This window comes from Rosa rugosa, chromosome 3 (genome assembly GCF_958449725.1).
Source record: "Rosa rugosa chromosome 3, drRosRugo1.1, whole genome shotgun sequence".
NCBI lineage: Eukaryota > Viridiplantae > Streptophyta > Magnoliopsida > Rosales > Rosaceae > Rosa > Rosa rugosa.
In genome coordinates this window covers 13,099,042-13,123,265 of record NC_084822.1, presented here as the reverse complement: position 1 = coordinate 13,123,265, position 24,224 = coordinate 13,099,042, and the positions used below count along the sequence as shown (strand labels likewise).

General features: G+C 41.2%; 2 protein-coding genes across 2 annotated transcripts; both read right to left on the bottom strand.

Moving 5' to 3' along the window:
• Positions 1 to 361: 361 nt before the first annotated feature.
• Positions 362 to 4,886, bottom strand: LOC133737259 (protein WUSCHEL-like). Its single transcript, XM_062164857.1, has 3 exons — positions 4,560 to 4,886; positions 581 to 614; positions 362 to 495 (listed from the first exon to the last, which is right to left on the bottom strand). The coding sequence occupies exons 1-3, from the start codon at positions 4,884 to 4,886 to the stop codon at positions 362 to 364; spliced, it is 495 nt and encodes a 164-aa protein (XP_062020841.1).
• Positions 4,887 to 23,296: 18,410 nt separating this feature from the next.
• Positions 23,297 to 23,914, bottom strand: LOC133737258 (uncharacterized). Its single transcript, XM_062164856.1, has one exon. The coding sequence runs from the start codon at positions 23,912 to 23,914 to the stop codon at positions 23,297 to 23,299; it is 618 nt and encodes a 205-aa protein (XP_062020840.1).
• Between the last annotated feature and the right edge of the window lie 310 nt (positions 23,915 to 24,224).

Below are 24,224 nucleotides of genomic sequence, written 5' to 3'. Positions count from 1 at the left end.
AATCTAGTATAGAATTCAAAACCCGTAAAGACCAGAGTATCATCTCCCCTTTAGCCTGTCATATTCTCCAGTCAAAATCATCTCCACCGGCATAATTTCATAAGTTGTAAGATACGTCATGTATTCTCACCAATTAACTCTACTTGCTCAACCCCAACTTTTGCTCCTTTAAATAATACATGTTACAATTTTGCCATGATAAATGCTCTCGAGTAGGAAGGCTTGCTGAGCTAACCTAAAAAGAACAAAACTATGCTCTAGAAATACGCACAATGTCAAAATACAATCTACCCCAACACAGGGAAAACGGAAAGACGAGAGTGAGCTCCAGCATACACAGCTGAAGTGTTCATCTTCCGAGTCACAAATCAGCAGAGTACTCAGCCTCCGCACCTAGCTTGCTTCGAAACAGAACCGAATGTGCACTGCTGCTTTTTGCACTGATGTGAATTTCAGCTGTGAAAGAGCACTGGCCAAAAGTGTCTGCAGCAGTAGCTGAAGCACAAATAACCAAACATTTGCTGAATTTCAGAGGAAGTTCAGAACAAAATTCACGTTATCAACAAGCTCCATTAAGTACTTTCCATGCCTGAACAAACTTGAAACTTAACTTCCTGGAAATACAATGCTGAATTCAGTCTTCGAAGCTTAGAAGATGAATAAGAGAGCAGAGGGTATCCTCATTACCAAGTGAAGCCCATAACTTGTACATCGTACTGAAGTTTGGCTAGTATGTTCCAAACTAACCCGACAGGTAAAAGGCGGCCGATGACCCAACTTAACGAATGGAATATACCACATCCACACATGACCAGAGCGCCCCATCTCTGATCATGTGTGGATGTGGTATAGGTTTAGAACTTGTTAGTCTTCCGCTGTGTAGTGAGTGTGGTGCATTTACTTATTGGATTGTTGATTCAGTTGAATTTGTAAACTTAGTGTAATGTAATATATGACTTTAAAGAATGAGTCTGTATTGACATTGTGGGTTCTAGACATCCTTACTTGCTGTTCTTTAAAGAAAATTTTCCTAGTGTTTTGTATTGATGTCTGAATCATCACGCCCGGAGTATTTGTGTTGTAAATTTGTTTATTTATTTGTGCTTGAAAATCGGGGTGTGACAATTTGGTTGTTTGGACCCAAAATGAGCATTTTGGCCTCAAAATGAGCATTTTGGCCTGACAAGGCATGTCTTGGAGAAATTGAGCCAATGTCAGTGGCTCAAGCTATATATTGTCGACAAGTTCGAAATATATATTTAGAGGCTAAATAAAGCCTACTATGGAAGCATGAAAAGTCAACTTTAGCACATTTTCCTACTTCGACTAGGAGAAACCGAGCTAAACAAGGAAGGAGGGGCGGAAGACTAATCAAATGAAATCAAAATGAGCTAAAACTGTCCAGATTAATTCTAGACATCCCAAGGATCATTTCTTATGAAAAGTTCCAGAGCTAGTTATGAGTGGAAGGCCTTCAAACAATCGGTCCAATTTTCTGCAGAAGCAAAACTGGAAAACTAGACCTGTAAGAGGCCCAGCAGCGTTTCCGGCCCAACCACTATACCAAAAGCTCTGAAATTTTACCAGGATGATCTACACTCATAGTGGAACATTTGTTATGAAGAAGTCATGGTAAAAATCTGAATTATTGATGGAGATATAATTGAAGGAATAAAGGAGCCGAAAGTGCTTCCTTATCTCCAAAATTCATCATTCCTTATCTCCAATTATGCTTCCTTATCTCCTTATCTCCGAAATTCATCATTCCTTATCTCCAAAATTCATCATTTCTTATCTCCAATTACTGCTCCACTATCATTTGTTTAAGGCCAACCACTTTGGCATGGTAGCCTATAAATAGAGGTTACAATGAAACACTTAAGAAAACACACAATTCACTCATCAATACATCTCTAAAATGATCTAAGTCTCATCAATACAGTTACGGAACTAGCCAAGCAAGGGTAATGCCCTCGCAAACCAGCCAAGCTAAAGTCACGCTTTAGCAAGTTCTCCTCACTTCCCAGTGGTTTTCGCTCTGCTCGATCTACGACGTCGAGTATCGATTGTGTGATATTGAAGAATCTGAGCAAAGTCCTCATCACGAGGCACAAAGACCACAACGACGAGGTTGGTGCTCTCCTCGTCTACAATCACTTGAAAGAAGTCAGGTCAAGGGACACCCCCGACGACCGTACCCGAACGGTGCTGGCACGCCCGCGCAAGAAAAGAGACTGTTGACCAGCTGCAACAAAACTGGAGCCAAACATTTTGGCACGCCCAATGGGACTACACCAGAGTCTTTTTATGTTCTCCATTATTGGGATGCCAGAGGAAAATCTTTACCAAAAGAAATTCCTGAATTCATGCCTGTTTTTCTTAAGAAGAAGAAGTGCAAGTTCCTAAACTTCTCAAAGCGCAAGGCTTCCAGTTACAAGCCGCATAAAACTGATGGTGACGTCGCTGCTGTAGATGACGAGGCGACGATAGAAGGCTATGTGCCCATTCCCATTCCAGAGAATGCGAGCATAGAAGAGCGGCTTGATATCCTTCAAAAGAATTCTACCGCATACCATGAGAATCTGAGAAAAGCCCTCGCGGAGGACCGTCGACGGCTCGATGAGTTCACGATTTCGGTCAAGAGGCTCGAGTTGGGGGCACAACAAACACAAGGCGAATTGGAACGTCTAAAACCTGCTCGCGAAGAGGTCGTTTCTGAGACTAACTTGCCTATAGGTGGCAATCAACCTAAGGGTCTCACTGGTGAGTCACAGCCTTACACAGAGGCTGTGCATGGAAAAGGTCATCAACAAGATTGTTCTTCTGACAATACAATTGTCTCTGAACAAATATCTGATTTCTCCACTGATCAAGCCAAATACGTGGCTACTGATCAGATGCATGGGGGGCAAGATATGACCCATGATCATCCCTTTGATCAAGAGAAGTTGGCGACAGTTGGCGACAAAGCCGATCTTGGGACACCGTCATCTCCCAAATTACAATTGAAGATCATGCCTCGTCAACCAACAAAGATACTTGGGGGGCAAGATTACCCCTCTCACGAGCCAAATTCCTCCAAATTCTTTAACGAGAAGTATCTTTGTTCTTTTCCTACAAGCTCTCACAGGAGGGATTTTTACCCTACAAATTTTGATACATCGGAGCTTGGAGTGAAGCATAGATGGCCTCCCCCGTGGTCTTCTAGAGGTTAGCCAAACATGGTGCTGCTAGCTTCTTTCTTTCTTTGCTTTTAATTTTCTGTTAATTTTTCGTTTCTAGTTTTCTTTTCATTAAAAAAAAAAAAATACAAAAAGAGTTCAAGATTGTGCATTGCTAGATGCGAAGGTAGTGTCTGGCCTAGCTGTGGCTTGAACCTAATTTCTAATATATATTTGGAGGCCATTTGACTTTGATGACGAGTTAAGGCCTGTGCGCATACGAAGGAATTCGACGCCCGCAAAATATGCAGGAGTACAAGTCCTTTGAAGCTCTTGATATGGAGAATTTAGACCAGCAAGTGGTCGTAAGGGGTTGTGAATCATAACGGAATAGGTGAAGTCTCTTTTGTTAATATTGGCCTAAACTCCTTATTGGTGCCTAGTTCAGGTCCCTTAAGGTTAAGGGCGGCTTTTATTAACACTTGTTGAACTGTCTTCACACTTATGACCTTTCTCATCTTAGTAAGTATAGCCTATGTGAAATGGTGTCTAGAAAGGGGACAATGTTCATGGCAGGTTCTTGAATCCAGAAGTGCGTGCAAATGGGCCTAAACCACTATGTGGGAGTAGCTCATGCCAAAATGGATTCTGCCTCTCTTGTTCGCCCTCCCCCACCTGGCTATTTCAGTAAGGTTGCCCAAAGGATTTGAAAGAAAATTTGTGTCTAGGCGACTATACTTGGGGCGCATGTCTAAACCTTGATTCACATTGTCTTATTGAATTCAGCTACTTATCAAAAAAAAAAAAAAAATTAGTGCGATCCAAAAATTACTGAGGAGTCAAAACACTGAGGGATTAATTTATTAGCCAATCTCTTCGCATAAGCCTTCGTGGGAAATTTTAGTGTTCCTACACTCGCGAAGCCCATTCATGAAGGCCTGTTTTTTGGGCCCATAATCATTTCTTCGCTTTGCCTAGCAACACTAGGGGGGCAACATTATACAATACTAAGCCCATTTAGCTTAACAATTATGGCTATATAATAATAATAATAATAATAATAATAATAATAAAAAATTCATAAATACAACTCTTAGGGGGCAATTCTAAGTGTTCCTACACTCGCGAAGCTACTAAGCCGAGTCAGCGGCTCCGGAAACTTTTTTCAGCTTTGCCCTCGCAGGAAAGGCTGAGCTCAAGGGAAGTGTGAGAGCCACCACCGTGACCACCACCTCCATCGGAAGTAGTCCTCATGTTGCCAAAGATGTCCTCACCGTGCATGGGAAACAGTGGAAGGGTTTTAATCTCCTGGTGATCTTCTCCTCGTTGTTCCATGATGGATCCACCAACACCAGTAGAACTAGTTGACCCAAAATTGAGATTAATGGATCCACTAACAAGCCCTGATCTTTGCTTGGGCACTTGAACATCCGAAGTGAGCTTCTTCTTCTTCAGCTTCTCCCGAGCCCTTTGATTCTGGAACCAATAAAAGACGTTCTTGTTCTCGATCTGTCCGTACCATTTTAGCTGGAGAGTGATCCTCTGAACCTGCTCTACAGTGGGGGACTTAACTCCCTTGTCATCGTAAAGCTCATTGAGGATTCTTATCTGATCTGTAGTAGGAAGCCACCTGGTATTACTCTGCTTGCAATGCATGTTAGGACTACTCTCGGCTGCTTTGTTGCTTCCTCCATCCTCGGTTGGATGCCGGTTTTGTGGTTCCATTGGTGATGGATTGAGAGAATGTGAGAATTGAAGAGTGATGATGATAAGTAATTAAGAAAGATTGCTGTTAGAAATATTCGAGTTGATGAAATGATTTTGGGATTGGAAATTTGGGTTTATAATGTGGAGGAAGATATAGGCATGCAAATGTCCACCCTTGGATGGACGGTCAAAGAGAAGAGTCAAACTAAGTGTCAGTAAAGCGTGATTAAAGTTGCCCTAAATTTCAGAAAAGAAGGAATTATTGGCGCATGAGGGAACCGAACGGTTTTCGAGGATGTAACTATTCCATTTTCAATATTATCTTCTCACGGTGGAGTTTTCAACAGCTAATTAATGAGAATTGAGTTGGGGCTAGCAAGTGGATCCAAAAAATAAATATTTTCTCAAACCCCTCGTCGCGAGGCTCGATTTGACGCAAAACATATTTTAAAATTCATATTATTTTCAATATACAACTATGGGGGCCTATATTTGAGGCTTTGCTAGACACAATTATTGGCTTCTCACGGATATTTAAATATCAGAATAAGAAAATATTATTGTATTCATAAAGTGGCTTTGCGGCCAAAAGCAGTACATTCATTACAAAGCCAAAAGTGGCTAGAATACAAAACAGGGATCTTCGGATATCTTCTGAATCTTTTCTCAAGTGGAAGCAGCTATGGAATCCAACGTCGGGTTGAGCCGCGCCATTATCTCTCAAGGAAGGGCAGACTTCAGGGAAGGAAAAAGAGGAGTAATGGAGCCCTCGTGCCCCCTTTACATGGAAGCGGCAGAGGAATACAACATAGGCTTGGCCAATGTCATTATCCATGAGAAGGGGAGACTCCAGTGAAAGAAAATGGAGCCTCCAAGCCCCCTAAATTGGAAGCAGCTATGGAATCCAACGTCGGGTTGAGCCGCGCCATTATCTCAAGGAGGGGCAGAGAGTGAAGAAACAGAATATCGGCTCGAGTCTCTGCACCCCCTTTAGCCTTGGTAACCACTATTAGCTGGACGTGAAGCATGGGAACAGCCATTCTGTAAGCTTGAACCCATTCCTTCAAAGAGTCCATCCCTTCTCATCCTTCCAAGATTCTGTCAAGAAGAGAAAGGGGGAGAAGGAGGTGACCACCAAAGCCCTTCTCATCTGGAGGACTCGGTTTGGTCAGACTCCAGAAGGAAGGGGTTCGAGGATGGATCTTTGGCCTCAATTTGGCTTCCCTCCCTTCCCCGATTTTCTCCAAGTGGGGGATCCTAATAAAGATGATCTCGCATGATCATGGATCTCACACTCGGAGCCCCCTCGTGTTTCTAAACCAATCTGAAGCCTGGCATTGTTGTTGCAAGATTCCAGAAAGGTGAAACAAGGGGTTGCCTAAGATTACGCCATAAGGCCTAACCCAGGCTTAAGATTACGCCATAAAGCCTAAAAATTTAGAGGCTAAAGGACATTTCATGAGGGGAAGATTTGTGAAGAAGGAGAAAGAGAAGCAAGGACTGAAAGGCCATTTCTTGAATGTTTCAGAAGATTTGTTGTGAGTATTCCCTGCCCAAAATACAACTATTTATAGGGACTTCAGGCAAATCTCCACCCTTGAACGGATGGTTAAAGAGTCAAACCGATGTCAGTAAATCGAGATTAGTGATTCCAAATCTCGGGGAAAAAGGGACTAGTATCATGTGAGGAGCGGTTTTTGAGGAGTTAGCTATTATTAAAGGATTAATAGCATGTGAGGAGACCGAACGGTTTTCAAGGAGGCCTACAGAGATTGGCCCACGAAGCTCAATTTCAAGCAAAGTTCCTCCACGCGAAGTTCCGCCACAATGACACCAGCTTCGGCCTGATTGGCCTGTTCTTTGACACGGGCCAGGTTGCGGCCCATTTCTTCAGATGCAGCCAAAGGTTCATCGAGTTGGGCTTCTTCTGCAACAATCGCATTCTCAATAGAGAGCCAGCGAACAAGGCAGATACTTGCTGCTATACACATGGCAAAGTTGCCACTAAGGAAAAGAAGGATCCTCATTCGCGATCAAAAGCAGTCTCCTTCGCATGGGGGGCACGCTAAAGTTTTGATCTCCTACAACCTGCTCAAGTTTCGCCAATTCACTGCATACCAGACATCAGATACATGGGGGGCAATAAAGTTGGCAAAGAAAGCATCAGTTCATGACAAAGGCAATTCAGATTGCGGCATTCAAGCTTTATGGCCTATTTAGAGGCCTATATGGAATCAGTCAAGCCAATACAAGTGGCTTTGGAGAAACGACATTATAAGAGCAGTACTGATTCAAGACCTCTTCAGTCAAGACGAAGACCTTTGACTTCGAGGTCTGGGGGGCAATGTTTGGACCCAAAATGAGCATTTTGGCCTGACAAGGCATGTCTTGGAGAAATTGAGCCAATGTCAGTGGCTCAAGCTATATATTGTCGACAAGTTCGAAATATATATTTAGAGGCTAAATAAAGCCTACTATGGAAGCATGAAAAGTCAACTTTAGCACATTTTCCTACTTCGACTAGGAGAAACCGAGCTAAACAAGGAAGGAGGGGCGGAAGACTAATCAAATGAAATCAAAATGAGCTAAAACTGTCCAGATTAATTCTAGACATCCCAAGGATCATTTCTTATGAAGAGTTCCAGAGCTAGTTATGAGTGGAAGGCCTTCAAACAATCAGTCCAATTTTCTGCAGAAGCAAAACTGGAAAACTGGACCTGTAAGAGGTCCAGCAGCGTTTCCTGCCCAACCACTATACCAAAAGCTCTGAAATTTTACCAGGATAATCTATACTCATAGTGGAACATTTGTTATGAAGAAGTCACGGTCAAAATCTGAATTCTTGATGGAGATATAATTGAAGGAATAAAGGAGCCGAAAGTGCTTCCTTATCTCCAAAATTCATCATTCCTTATCTCCAATTATGCTTCCTTATCTCCTTATCTCCGAAATTCATCATTCGTTATCTCCAAAATTCATCATTTCTTATCTCCAATTACTGCTCCACTATCATTTGTTTAAGGCCAACCACTTTGGCATGGTAGCCTATAAATAGAGGTTACAATGAAACACTTAAGAAAACACACAATTCACTCATCAATACATCTCTAAGATGATCTAAGTCTCTCTAGAGCAAACCTCTCTAAGAGCAACTTCTCTCATTCTCTTTCTCTTACCGGTGACCACACTCCTAGTCCTAGTCTTCTCAGAAACCGACTTTCAGTGCCACCAAACCTTCTATCAACATACTTCGGTCCTAGTCTCCTCGGGAGCCGACTGTAGTACCGCGACCACAACGGTTACGGAACCAGCCAAGCAAGGGTAACGCCCTCGCAAACCAGCCAAGCTAAAGTCACGCTTTAGCAAGTTCTCCCCCACTTCCCAGTGATTTTCGCTCTACTCAACCTACAACGTTGAGTATCGATTGTGTGAACAAGAAGAAGCTTAGCAAAAGTCCTCACCACGAGGCATAAAGAATCCCACGACGAGGTTGGTGCTCTCCTCGTCCACAATCGCTTGAAAGAAGTCAGGTCAACGGACACCCCCGACGACCGCACCCGAACAGTGCTGGCACGCCCGCGCAAGAAAAGAGACTGTTGACCAGCTGCAACAAAATTGGAGCCAAACATTGGTATCAGAGCATAAGGTCACATATTTGGTGATAATCAGTACTACTTGAGTGATGGCCCGTTTGCAGCGGATCCCCATCTGATGCTCTTCAGTACTGGTATAATCATTGGGTATGTCGTAGTGTTAGGTGTCGGTCAGGGCGTAAGTCTTTGGAACTTTTGGTTTGCCCTGTAGGTGAAGTGGCGATAGAGCTTTGTGTAGCTTTTTGAGCTGTGGTCTTGAGGAATGGGAGCCTCTGGATTAAACTCTGGTGGAGTTGTCTATGGTGGTTTTCATGGAAAACCGTATCCTTTTGTGCAATATAGTTGTTTGGTTGTTGGGGTCATGGTGTTTGACTAATGCTTGTATCTAAAGTTGGTACAAGTATTTGACCAGTAGTTGTTGTGCTTTTCCTGAGTTGGATCGGCAGATGTTTTGGGTTGGAATGTACTTAGCGGTTATTAGTTGCTTGGTGATAGTGTTGTGATATAAAGGAGCATTCATTTCTACACATCTGTTTTGTGTTTGGAATGACTTCGGTGTATCTAGCTAGCTAGACCCTTGGATGTGGTTTGAGTTCTTGGTATGGTATTGGGAATGATTGTGGAGTGCTACTCCTCTGATTTTTGTTGTGTAGAGATTTTCTGTAATTCAATTATGTTTGTGAAATGCTTTGTGAGGACTTGCATGTAGGTTGGCCGAGGCTAAACCTCACTTTGATTGTTGTTCTGAGTTGATAGGAAATTGATGAGTTGTGATGCATGCCTTGTTGTGATGGTAGTAGAGACTTTTGTGTAGTGTTGGTTTGTGAAATGTTTCTTGAGATTTTAGAATGGCTTATTGTGAGTAAATCTCACATTGTTTTTTTTTTTTTTTTTTTGAATAAAGGGTGGTGCGGCTGCCCTCAAGCTTGATTAATGAAACTGTCGAATACAATGGGTAAATCTCACATTGTTTTGGGTGATAATAAATTAGTTGAGTGATAGTTTTATGTAGAATTCATTGTTAGCTGTAAAATTGTTGCAAAATAAATATTTGTTTTGAAATATATGAACTTGGTCGTCATTGTTTCATCTCCTTTGTCTGGAAATAGCACTAATTGTGAACTTGTCATCCTTATCTCCTTGTTGTTTTTGTGTTTAAATTTCGGGACAAAATTTCTTGAAGGATGGTAGAATGTAATACCTAGAAAATTTGTTATTAATTTCTCGAAATTTCCTAGAATCAATAAAGTGTTCATTTGTACGAATTCGTGGTTCGAGGGTGGAGCGAAAGTATTTCGGACGAATAATTACTCAAAATGTTTTATTTTCAGGGGGGTCAAAGGGTTGACTTTTATTCGTTGAGTTTCTCAGAAAACTTCTTTCATGAAAGTCATAGAGCGCATTGATACGAGTTCGTGGACATATGGAACGCGAAAATTGAAGTTCGTATGAAGAAGTTATAGCCTTTGGAAAAAGTTTCTTTTTTTGTATAAATAGGAATTTTTAGAAAAAAATTATTAGTTTTCATTTTTGGAAACTTTCCGGAAGAAAATTCTCTCAGCCAACCCCTCAGACCCACGCGAAACTTCCGACCTGACCCGGTCGGAAATCCATTTTCCGGCGGCCTAGATCGACGCGCCCTGGTCTTCTCTTCCTCCCCACGGCGGCGACTTGCTCCGACATGCACCCCAAACGGAGATCAAAAGCCGGTTTTCTCACGGTGGATCCGACCAGGTCGGAACTCTCTCCTCCGGCCACGGCGTGCATGTAACCATTATTTTTGGAATCCTCTCCTCCTCTAGATCGATCACATCCATACCAGTCTTGAAGGACGATTTTGAGTGTGGTAGCCGAGATCGTGATTTGAAGTTCAACGGTGGAGGATTATCTGATTTGCACATGTGATTTCGGCGGATCTAGGCTGAATCTGACTTAGCTCCAGGTATGAAAGTTGTTCGTCTCTTCATTGTGAACATGTTAGACGGTTGGATTAAGGTGGTTTTGAGTCTTGGCTGTCAATGGTTGTGGTGGTTGTGCCACCGCCTATGGCGGCGCTTTGGCGGCTTTCCGGTCATGCAAGGGGCAGTTTCATGTATTAATTATCATCTACTCGTCGGTACAAGCATTTCGATATATAACACGCAATTTTTGGAGATCGTATGAATTTGTTAGGGTTTTTGTGATTTCGAACCGTTCGGTTTGCGATCCGTGAGGATCCGGCCGTTCGATTGACTTGTAGTTTTGTCATATCGACCGTAGAAGTGTTCCGAAGACTTGGGTGGTCTCAGATGAAGTTTCGCCATGATTGGCGCAATCTTCGGTTTTACTCTAAGTTCGTGTCCGAACTTTAAATTGCGTTGTGAATTGATATGCTGAGTTGTGACCTTATTTTATTAGGTGCTTGATAGAGGGTGTGCTATAGTTAATATTGTTTCGTTGAAGACACAGCTGGATTTTAGGTGAGTAAATCTTAATTGATAAACTGTGAAATCGTTTTCGGAAATGAATATTTGTTTTAAATTATATGAACTTGCTCGACTATGGTGCATAGGACTGCGGTTCACTGGTAGGTAAAAAGAACAATGTTATAAACTGATTTTCGATTGGTGTAAATTGTGAAACTATAGTTGGTATTGGAAGCGTCCCAGAGTGGATGACTACGTATATATAAACACACGCGCGCGCGCACACACACACACATTTTCGTGGTATATTTGGTTCTGAGAATGCTTGAATTTGGAGTGAAAATAGTATGTTGTGTTGTGATTGTGATTTCTTTTAAATGTGTGCGATTTCGTGTGGTAAAACCAAGGTGGTGATAACCAATGTGGCGATAACCAATGTGGTGATTATGATGTAAAAGATTGTTGAATGCTTGATGTTGTGTGGTTTATATTATCAGTAGATGAGTGTGTATTGATTTTAGTTTATTTCCCATTATTGAATTGGTTGTTTCCTTTCGTAATCTCCTGAACTAAATTATATGCAGGGATTACTGTTTTCATAATTGACTGGTTTTAATGTAATCTCCTGAACTAAAAGATATGCAGGGATTACTATGACTTCTATTGATTTGATTTTAATGTAATCTCCTGATTTAAACGATATGCAAGGATTAATACTATGACTTCTATTGATTTGATTTGATTTTAGGAGGCTTTCGTGTGGTAAAACCAAGGCGGATGGCTCGTTCATTTAAAATATCGCGGGAGATGTCCATTTCTCGAGAGACACTATTCAAAGCCTCTTGAGCGTCGTGAGCCTGGGTGTTCGCGGTTGATTGATGTCGGCGGGCCTTACCAAGTTCATTCAGCAGAGAATCGATATCACTAAATTGCCAAGGAGTCAAAGCCTTCTCCTGGCGAAGATACCTTAGAGTTTCCAAGACTCGCGGGAGGATGTTAATCTCCAATACTCGAGGACCCAGATGTTCGTGAAGCACCATCTTAGCCTCATCCACAGCAGAAGGAGGAGTTACCTCCAACACCCTCATCAATCTCTCGAATCTGGTAGGAGGAGGAGGCGGCGGAGGCGCCACAGGATCACGAACCACTAATGCAAAAGGGTGGACAACTTCCTCGTTTTCTTCATCTTCAATAGGTTGGTCTATCCCTTCAGCCGCAGGAGAATCTGGAAACTCAACTCGCGGCTCACCATGGGCAAGTGGAGCAGATTCAAGCACAGGGCCCTCGGCTTCGACGGTTGTCTCATTTATTCGCGAGACTTGGGGGGAACCACCACCGTCAGTATCATTTTCCATCTCTGGGGCGACTGTCCCGCCGATAGGACCCTCAATGTTTGTAGCCACCTCCTCGGTACAAACAGAATCCTGGCCAGGTTCAGAAAGTCAGAGAGCGGGGTTGGATCAAAAAGGAAAATGGAAAGCATTGGCCAACAGTGGCTTACCTCTCGAGCTGTCGGGTCAATATTTGGTATGTGGTTACCAAGAGGAAGAGGCCCCGCCTCATTCACCTCTTGAATCTCTAGTGCCGCGAGAATCTCTGTCGTCATCAGTTCCTCATAAGCGGCAGAAGTCTCAGAGTGGCTTTCCACGCTTTCATCCTCCGAGGAGTCATCATCAGAGATCGTTATTAGAATGCATGGTAGGACCTTGCAGATGCTCTGTAGTGGGAGATGGGAGAGGTGCCACAGGGTTAGTTGATGCTTGAACTAGCGAGAGAATTGGCTCTTCTGCAGTGGCTGAGGGTCCAGCCTCGCTCAGGCGAGAGGGATCAGTGGTCCTTCGACGGACCTGTCAAAAGATATATAATGAAGATCATGCCCAGATTCTAAAATTTAAATAGAATAAGACGGGGCCGAAGTTTACCAATCGCATTCCTAGAGGTTCGTCCTCTTCAAAACTCTCTTCAACGAATTGAACTCGATCGCGTTTGCAAGCAAAGACAGCAGTGGCCTGTACGAGAAAAGAGTCATAACTCAAAAAGGGGGGAAGCACCAAATATACAATTTTGGGATCGTTCTTAACCAAATTACCTCAGCGGGATCTTCATCATAAGAAGACTCTCCCTCAGGAGTATCCTCTGCTATTGCCTTTTGTTTCCGGGCCTAAACAGAGGCTGTCCTGCTCCGGGTGGTTTGCTGCAAAACACACTCAGGAATAAGAGCGAGAAAATCAAGACAAGGAAAAGGAATGGTGAAGAAAGACAAAAACTTACTGTTGCCCTAGGCTCGTGGATTTGTATCCCTGGACGCGATGAGCGAGAAGGTAGAATAGGTCGCGGGGTTTGTGCTGCAGGGTTGGAGAAGCGCTCAAGAATCTCGCGGTCCTCCGGACCAGGACTACTCATGCCACGAAAGATCAGGACGAAGAGTTCGTCATATGGCAGTTCCCAACAGTTGACGGACACTTCTTTCCACCAATCAACATAATCATCGTCGACATCGTTGAGGGAGTACAACGCTCTGACCCAAGGGGGAATCACTATCAAAGTAAACTGACTCTAAAAGGGGGCAGACCCAGGTGAGGCTAATCTCCGCCAAGAGGTGTAATAATTGGCAGAATCAACCAGAGGCCAGGGTACCAACTGGGCCAACCCAAATTGGCGAGTGAAGTGGTTAGGGGCATAGAGCTCATAACTTACGCAGTCGGTGGCAAGACGAATATCCAAGCAGGAGATGGCGCGACAAAAGGCCAGGAGGGCTCTTTCGCTATGATCCCGTCCACTGGGTAGAAAGCCATCGTCAAGGGAGGAGGGAAACGCCTAGAAAGGACTATTTTTGGGTCCGGCATCTCTCCCAGCAAGTACAAGTAAATAAAACACTCGGAGTAGGGAGGAGCTCGATACCTTACATTGCGGCAAAGCCAGTTCCCCAAAAGGGAATCGACTGGAGGTTCCTTTGGAATATCATCAAGACGGAAGCGAGGGAAATAAATCTGCAGCCAAAAGGCAAGAATCCAGAAAGGGCCACTAATGTCGGTATCGAATGGGCGCATTACGGCCCTATAAAGGGAATGATATAACGCACCCAATACAGGTTGCCCAAGGCCAACGCAAGTACCATTGTAGAGAGCAGTGGCCAGAGAATTCCAAGGCCCAGTAGGTTTGTTGGAAGAAATGCAAAAGATAAATTTGCAAAGCCAGAATTCCAGGAATGCGATACCTCCTATATGGTCATGCTGGGTGCAGTAATAGTCGCGCCAGATTGGGTAGGATCTGCTGTGATGCCCCCGACTAGCCATATCCATTCTCAAAGAAAATTGAATGCCATCAAACTGACCATGCACATGATAAAATCTAAGACTCCTTAATTTCAATCAAGATTCTCAAAGAGAGGAAACTGAGTGATGATGGTGATTAGAGAGTTCTGAAGTATAATGAAACTCAGATCTCTAGCTACTTAATGAGTTAATGAAATAATGCTCTAAATTTGTCGAGAATTGAAGGACAATATTTTCGTGTGATTGAGCTCTTCTAGAGGTTATGTAAATTATGAAGAACATTGAGGTGCTTGTTGATTTACATAAGGTAATAATTTTTCACTCCACCACCAACCATAGACATGAACTAATTTTCTGCCAAAATAAAGTTCATTTTATGGGCTATCTATCCATTCTTTACAACATGCTATTCCCTGATCCATTATTACCAGATGTGCATATGTTCTTTAAGGGTTGAAAACAGTTTATTACACCATGCTTTGCACCATCCATCCATTTGTCAAATACTACAGTACAAAATGTGTATAAGTTACAGATGACTAGAAGGATTATTACACAAACCTCACTCAAGTAGCATCATCATCTAGAGGCATACTAATCAGTGTGCAAGTAAAATGGGATAGGAAAAGTGAAACCCGTACTCAATATGTGTTTGGTTTCAAAAAGATAGAAATGGAACCCATACTCAGTGCCCATACTCGGTATCTCAATGATTAATTTCAAAAGGATTTTTATGTGCCCCTAGAGATATATATTGACGTGTAAACAAAAGGTAGACGATTGGATTTTGACATGTTTTAACGTTTGCAGGCACATCGTTGTGGTACATATAAATCAAATTGCACCCTGTGGCTTATTGCATTAATGGAGGTAATACTGTATCTCTGATTTTCAGATTTATGCATATCATGCAAGACACTTGAATGAAGAAGCTATGTTGTTGAGTGTGAAAGCGGTTGAACCATTGTATCTGATATTGGGGATTGAGTCTTACTAGGATGAATGTGGCTTTCTAAGTTTCTGGTCTTATGTTTATATTTTGATGTTTTACAGGCCTGTAAAAGCCATGCCATTACATATGTTTCACTTTATGACACCCTCAGTTTGCTCCCACTTTCCTATTAGATAATTCTCCACTTATAATACTCATAACATTTTCCACTGGCATTTAGTGAACTTTTAAATGTTCTTGACCTTTTCTTTTTCTAAGACTAGCGCTTTACCGTCTTTAGAAGTCTGGACTGAGCCCTGTACAATTACTGAGTAAGAATGCTCAGTGGTTGCCTACCAAGCCCTCACTGACAACTTAAGGCTCAGTAGGAAATTAGTACAGAATAACTATGAAATGTTAGGTAGCCAGCCTCTAAAGGCTACGAAGAGAGTTCATTAACCAACCAATGAATATACCAAACAGTGTTTGAATTACAAACAAGGTTATAGCCTTGTAAGGGAAGTTTTTGTCATTATCATAATTAGTTAGATGCTTAATTAAACACAATGTTGTCTAGCTACTTGTCTTATATTGCGGTACTAGAATCTTCATAATTCAATTTCGTTGTACTAAACATGAGCTATGTTCCAAGACTAACTTTAACTTGCCTTGAATATTTTGACCCTTCTTTAATAATTATCTTAGTTCTTTCCTTATATGGCACTTTTCTTTTCTATATAACGGTATAACCCCACACTAGGACTTCTCTCTACATTCCTCAGTAGATGAATTTGTATAGTTGATCTTTGCACAAACATTTTATTTGTCAACTAGTTCCTCTTTAGTTTTCTGAAGCTGTTTATATCTTAATTTCTCTGGTTGGCAGATTTGGGTTTATGGGAACAAATTTGAGGCGTTTCTTGCTGCTGTGGTGGTTTTGGAGGATAGGAGAGCTTGCTGAACATCATTTCATCAATGACTGTAGATCATTGTGTCAAAATTTGAGGGCAAAATAAGAACTGTGGATGAGGTATATATATATAGTAGGAAACAGCTAATATGTCGATAATTGTCTAAATTCCCTGTTGCTAATCTCATGCATGCACTACCGTAATCCGTAATGTTTACTCATCTAGTCATCTGACATGGAATGCCTTCCTAGAGTTTCGAGAGGATACATGCAAGATTGGCTGTCCCACTGTCTGTGCTGCTGCTGAAATTACAGTTTCGAGTCTTTATAGCAGCGTTGTGATGTTGCCTCAGATGCTGCATGGTGCACCTAGTAATGCCACGACAACAAGATGCAAACCTCTCTATGTAGGTAGCGGTTCGTGAAGATTGCGTGTTCTCAGAAAGGTTTGGTGATTGGTCAATCAGCAGTCATGAAAGATGATGATGAAGACCTTGAAAGAGGAAAACCAATTGCATTCGCTTCGGAGAATAATCTCCAAATTATTTTCTAGTCCCAGTGTCGACAGAAGGCAGCCAGAAACTTTAGTGATCAGACGTCTGATCACTAAAGTTTCCGGCTGCCTTCTGTTCTTGGTGACTCGTGTAAAACAACATATACAAATCAAGCTCACACTAATTACATGTTAAACAAAATAACCTTAGAAGATCAAGCATATCATTGATGTCCATGGGGGAAGCCATTGATGTAGCTGCAAGAACAAGGATGGAGATGACGCTGAAATCTTCTGATAGTTACCAACTGAAGCTTCTGAATGGGGCAGAACACAATGCTTTTAAAATTGTGGTGATAACAGGGACCCTAGCCTCTTATTTGTACAAGCACAAGTCCTAAGAATCCCCTCCCATAAAGGTTTTCCTTACGAATCGTCTTATATTTTAGAATTCTAATGCATCACAGTTTTAGGACATTCTTGTAGTCCAAATAATGGATTCCTAATCCAATGCTAAATACACTATCACATCAAATATCTAGGTAGATTCTTTTCCAAATCCATGTTGTACTCAATTTGACATCTAGATGATTTCCTAGTTACTTTAGGATAACCTGTGATGAGTTCATCTTTAGCCTAACAATCTCCCACTTGGACTATCATTGGTTATCAAGGACAATCATAACTGAATAATATCAATTTTTGTACAACCATTGAAGTGTGCACCAGAATAAGGAAAAGTTTCAAAATCCATTCAGCATGGTCAAAACGCAGTCACTTATGCAGAGCAATTGCAAGGAAAAGCTTAAACATAATGCAGCACTTCCAGACCACTAACACAAGCTCCTACATTCCATTTACGGTTCGGCAAATGAAAATGATGCAGTATATGAACAATGTGTATTACCAGAAGATCATATACCTAAATGGTCCAACTGATGTTTCAACATGAAACTCAAGCAAAACAAAAGCACTGATGGTCTTAATGCTTGTAACTGAATCAACATGTTGACTTAAAATTCAAGACCATATGATATCAAGGTAATTCAAGAATACAAAACAAAATTTATACAGAAATTTAATGAGACTGCAATAATATGAAACTGAATGAAATACCTCGAGAATTTTATTGATAACCAAAATTCAATAGAACATAAAGTTGTGATAATAATAAACTGAAACCACAACTACAAAATTACAAGAACTCAAAAAATACAAAACACAAAACTTTTTAAAATTTGCTCCTACTGAACTAGCTCCCACTGAACTCAAGATTCTAAACTAGATAAGACACCAATATTCTCTGTGTGCTTCTTGAAGGCAGCAACTGACAGTGTGTTGGTGAAGGGATATGCAAGCTGAGAATTTGTATCAATGCTTAACACTGAGTGTTGATGTCCTAAAGTCCGGCGGTAGCCGAACCTTGGTGTAACGAGGATTCGGTGGGCGGATCGCTACTCCGCTGACTTGATGATCTTCTCTAGCTGTCAGACGGAAGATAGGGCGTCAGAGGGAGACCGCGCTGGGCGGTCTTCAATTCTCCGATGCCTAAGTCAGTCAAAACATATAGAAAGTATAGTCGAATAAGTATTGAATGCGTAATCAATGAGGAGAGAGGAGAGGACCTCTTTATAGGTGAGGAGAGGTCTGATCTTCTCTTTGTTTTCGATGTGGGACTGATGTGCTCCAGCTCTCAGTTTCAGTAGTTTCTGATGCTGTCTTGGCGTAGCGCGTGGCGGCGCGTCGGCGGTGATCTGGGGACGATCCTGTGCTCAGGCCGTAGCCCGCCTGGCTGTCTATCCGTAGGACATTGCTTTGGTAGGAGTTGGTACTTCTGGCGGTACAATGAGCGTAGCTCATTATAGCTAATTCTGCTTGCAAATGTACATGTAGGTACACTGAGATTTCACCATGTTTAACCCTTTCTCTCTCACTGTAATACTTAAGATCAATGTGCTTTGAGTTATTTGATCTTTTGCTGTTTTTATTGAAAAACACAGTTGCCTCATTGTCACAATATATCACAAGTGCATTAGAAACAATATGACTCAAAATTTTAGTCTGCTTCAGAAAATTTCTAATCCAAAGTCCTTCACACACACCCTCATATATTGCAATAAATCCTGCCTGCATTGTGGATGTTGTAACTAAAGTCTGTTTCATGGTTTTCCATGCAACAGGTCCACCTGCAAGCATGAAAAAATATCCACAAGTCGATTTCTTTGAATCAAGATAGTTTCCTTCAAAATCTGAATATGTGTATCCAACAAGTATCAAATTTTTCACTTGTTTATACACAAGCATGTGGTTTTTGGTCTTCTGTAAGTACATGAATAATTTCTTTCCAGCTATCTAGTGTTCATGACCTGGATTGAACTGAAACCGGGAAGGATGCCAACTGTAAAAGACAGATCAGGTCTAGTGCAGGCCTGTGCATACATGAGGCTTCCAACAAGCCTTGCATAAGGCTTAGTCTCCATATCCACTTTCTCAACTTCATTCTTTGGACTATGTTTCTTAGTGAGTTTATCTCCCTTAGACATTGAACCTCCCCTAATGCACAAGTCTCCATGCCCAATCTCTTCATAATTTTGGCAATGTAATTTTAGTGAGATAAACCTAGCAAACCTTGTGCTCTATCTCTCTTAATTTCTATTCTCAGTACATATGATGCCTCACCTAAATCCTTCATGTCAAAATTCTTTGACAGAAAAGCTTTGGTTTCTTTAAGTAGCTTTAAGTTGCTACTGGCCAACAAAATGTCATCAACATAAAGTACCAGAAATATAAATTGGTTTCCAAATGTTTTGAGATACACACATTCATCCACTAAATTTTCAGTGATCCCAAAAGAAGAAATAACAGAGTCAAACTTTTTGTACCATTGCTTAGATGCCTGCTTTAAGCCATAAATGGACTTCCTTAACTTTCAAACTAAGTCTTCTATTCTAGGTTCAATGAAGCCTTCTGGCTGCTTCATGTAAATTACCTCATCAAGTTCTCCATTCAAGAATGTTGTCTTGACATCTATCTAGTGTAGCTCTATGTCAAACTGAGCTACAAGTGCCATAATGATCCTAAAAGAGTCTTTGGTTGAAACTGGGGAAAAAGTTTCAGTAAAGTCAATACCCTCCTTTTGTGTGAACCCTTTGGCAACTAACCTAGCTTTGTGTCTCTCAATCTTCCCATTTGCATCTCTCTTGGTTTTAAATACCCACTTGCAGCCTAGAGCTTTTTGTTTAGGGTCAGGATTCACTAAATCCCAAACTGCATTTTGGTAATTCATGGAATCAATTTCAGCTTCCATAACTTGTTTCCACTCACTAGCTAGGTTGATTGCTTTCAATAGCTTGATTGAAAGTAACTGGATCATTGTCATCTGCAAGATCAATTATCAATTCAACTTCATGTTCTTGCAAATAAAAATGTAGTCAGAATCCCCCCCCCCCCCCCCCCCCAAGTTGGTTTCCTTACTCTATGAGACCTTCTTAATTGAGGATTTTGGTTTTGTTGTGAATCTGCAAGCTAAACTTGAGGTTCCACAAGTTGTGGTGGATCAGGTAAGGGTTCAGGGATAGCTTGATCATCTGCAAAATGTATTTCCTGATCAACAAGTTGATCTTGTGCATTTTGAGTTTCTGGAACACTAGTGGCTGCTGATGTATCCTGAACTATAGGCAATATATTTTCAGTATGCTCGTTATCCACAATTTCTTCAAATTTTGAAGATAAATCTTCAAAACCTGTATTATGAATTTTCTCATCCAAAAATTTTACTTGATGTGTTTCAAAAATTCTTGGTGAGTGTTGAGTTGCATAAAGCCTATAGCCTTTAGATTTTTCAGGATAACCTATAAAATGGCAGCTTACAGTTTTAGGATCAAGCTTGTTAATGTTTGGATTGTACACTCTAGCTTCTGTAAGGCATCCCCACACATGGCAATGATGGAGGCTAGGCTTTCTACCACACCACAGCTCAAAAGTAGTCTTTTCTATAGCTTTGCTAGGAGTCCTATTGCAAACATTGTTTGCAATTGTTAATTCCTCACCCCACAAAAATCTAGGTAAACCTATTGTACACATCATACTTTTGACCATATTCAAAAGAGTCCTATTCTTTCTCTCAGCCACAACATTCGGCTGAGGATTGAATGGTGTGGTGTATTGAGCCTTAATGCCTTGTTCCTGTAGGAGCAAAGCAAAAGGATCTTTATGTTGTCCACTTTCTCTGTATTTTTCATAAAATTTACCACCTCTATCTGATCTGACAGTTTTGATTTTCTTTTCTAGCTGCTTTTCTACCTCATCCTTAAAGATTTGAAAGGCTTTAAGTGCTTGAGACTTTTCTGAAAGTAGATAAACATAACAATATCTAGAAAAGTCATCAATAAAAGTGATGAAATATACATTGCCACAGATAGTTTGAGTTCTAAATGGACCACATATGTCAGTATGTATGAGTTCTAAAAGTGCTTGGCTTCTATGTGCAGTCTTTTTTGCCTTCCCTTCAAGCATTCAACATAATCTTGCAAATCAGAAAAGTCAAGTTCATTCAAGTTATTGCTTTTAACTAAAACTTTCAATCTCTCTTTTGATATGTGGCCGAGTCTTCTATGTCATAAATATGCAGACTTGTCATTACATTTAGTTCTTTTAACACCAGTTAAGGTATTACTCAATATGTTATTATTTTCAACAAGTGAAATTTCTTGTTGACTTTGTGAACAATTTAATTGTACGTAATCATTCAAAATAGGGTTAAATACTTGTTACTCCTCAAACTTTACCCTGAAAAACAGTTTAGTCCCTCGCATTTTAAATTAAACAGAATAGTCATTATTCTCTTTAATTCTCACACAACTGGTCCCAAAATGACTATTATACCCTTCATTTCCTCTTCTTTTTTTTTCTTTCTATTTTTCTTATTTATTCTTTTCTACCCCTCTCTCTCTCTCTCTCTCTCTCTCTCTCTCTCCAAGTTCACCTCTCGACCTCGAGTTTATCCATATCGACGACGACCCATTTTCTGGTCAGGCTAGATCGTTGATAGGATGCCCCACCTGCCTAACCCGAAAATCATGGCTGCCATGACCGGATTCCGATCAACATCATCAACCACCTAAACCTCCCACAACTCCCTGCTCCAGTTCCCCAACCCCAATTCCAGCTCCGACCAACCCAACTCCGATCCAATTTCCAACCAACCTGCCTCCACTGAGCTCCACTCCTAACCCGCCTTCCCCAAATTCTCAAGCTCTTTGCCTTTCCCAACCCACCCTCCCAACCAGGACCCACCGGAGGAGCTTTCTTCAGACCCAACAGCGCCGGGAGGCCCACCCATATCATCCACTCTGAACATCATCCCATTTCCGGTGAAAGCCCCAAATTCATCAGTAGAATTCGATTCAGTGGTTTCACTCTCGCAATCGGACTCTGAATCTCTATCGTTCTATGCACTGGAGTCGGAATAGGATTCGATATCAGAGGGATTCGATTTGGGGCGACCTGACCCGGAATCTTGATCCTCAATGATCACAGGATGCTCCTCCTATTTCTCAATTCAAATCACATAAAGATGAAGCAAGCTCAATAACACCAACACCTATGAGAATCTGCTAAGACCTTTGTGGCTATGAGTGTTCTACGCACAGTGCAAAGCTCGTTGATGGTAAGCAGTTTGCCCAAAACGGCAGCATTTACGATCTCCGATATGTCCTCGATGGAGTGGAGATCGGACAACGGAGACCCGATAGCTGCGATGGCAGAGACTGCAGCGGTGGTTTGATGTAGAAGCTTCTGGCTCTCGGATTTGGACTTTATGAATGGAATTTGGGCCTTTTGCGCGGTGGAGAATCCCATGGAGGTGGAGGCGAGAGTGGAGATGTGGTTGCAGATGGAGGCCCATTCGAGCCATTCGAGGATTTTGAGGGTTTCAGATTGGAGGGAATGGGCAAGGAAGAGTTAGTGACGGCGGCGGTGGCGGTGGCAGTGGGTTTGGGGAAGGGAGGGCTGCAGAGCTATACTGTTGGACAAGGATAGGAACCCAACCATTCAAAAAAAAAAAAAAAAGGATAGGAACCCAAAAGGGGAGGAATCGGAAGAAGAAGAAAAAAATAGAGAGAAATGGATGATGTGAAGGTCTGGAGATGGAGAGAGAGAGAGAGAGAGAATAAATATATAAAAAAAAAAAAAAAAAAAAGTAAAAGAAAAGAGACCAAAAAAAAAAGTGAGGGGTATAATAGTTATTTTGGGACCAGTTGTGTGAGAATTAAAGAGAATAAAGACTACTATTTTTAATTTAAAAGGAGAGGGACTAAACTGTTTTTCAGGGTAAAGTTTGAGGAGTAACAAGTATTTAACCCTTCAAAATAACACCAGAACAAATTTGCATTGAATCTTCAGAAATAATAATTCCATTATTGTCAATAAGAAGTCTACAACTAGGTTTAACTAAAAGAGAAACATAAACTAAATTCCTTCTCATGGAAGGTACATAAAAAACATTATCCAATGGTAACAACTTTCCTAAACCAAGATCTAATTTTAAGGTTCCAATAACTTTGACTGCCATCTCATGCCATTGCCTACAAATAGGTTCACTTCATCACTTCTTGGGACTCTCTTCTTTATGAATCCCTTCAAGGAAATGGTAATGTGTAAGGCAGTAAGGGACTTCCTGAATCAATCCACCAAGTTTTTGCTTCAACATTAACTAAATTAATTTCTAAGGAAAACACTGAGTTAGAAATATTACCCTTTTTGATCAACCAGTTTTTAAAACCAGCACAGTCTTTCTTCATATGTCCCACTTTCTTACAGAATTACCACTTAAACCTGAATGGCTTATTAGCCTTAACTTCTGCGGAGGTAGATCCTTTGGTAGACTGGTTCTGGTTCTTCTTCTTAGGTTTCTCAATGAGGTTCACTGAGCTGCTTGGCTCTCTCTCTTTTCTAATCTTGTCTTCCTCATCCACACAGATTGCAATCAGCTCCTTAAGGCTCCATTTTTCTTTCCGAGCATTGTATCTAGTCCTATGTTGGCTAAAGCTGTTAGGCAAAGAATGCACTGCATCATGCACTACATGATCATCATTGACCCCAATCTGGAGGTCCCTTAGCTGAGCATTAATCTCAATGGTCTTCATGATATGCTCTCTCACTTTCCCTGTGCCAATATACTTGAGTTCATTAAATTCTTTTGATAGTCTAGCTGCCTCAACCTTATCAATCTCTCTATACATATAATGAATCGCATACAGGAAATCCATGGCTACCTCAGGTTCTTCAATACTAACTCTATCTGTATCTAACATGGTAGTTCTAATCACATTCTTTGCCATCTTATTAGCCTTATGCCACTCCTTATAGTATTTCTTATCTTCATCTGTGCTCTCACTATGAAGCATTTCAGATTCTTCCTTATTCAAGCAAAGGTCCATGTTCTAGTTCATGGCTAGGTAAAAATCTACTTGGTTTCTCCACTTCTTATAATTATATCCAGTTAGGAGCTGAATGGTGTTCAAGGTCACAGTAGGGATTCCTAAAGAGCAAAAATAAAAGAAAGTTTTGTAAGTTTTTCAAACTGTAAAGTTCTTAAAAAATTTTAGTTTTATGCTTGCTGTAACTTAAGCAATAACAAAACTCAAATGAAGCAAACTAAAAACAAAAAACAAAAACCAAATCGCAAGCAATGTCATATATCATTTAACAACCCTTTAACCAAAAATGATATCATGCAACACTTTTGAG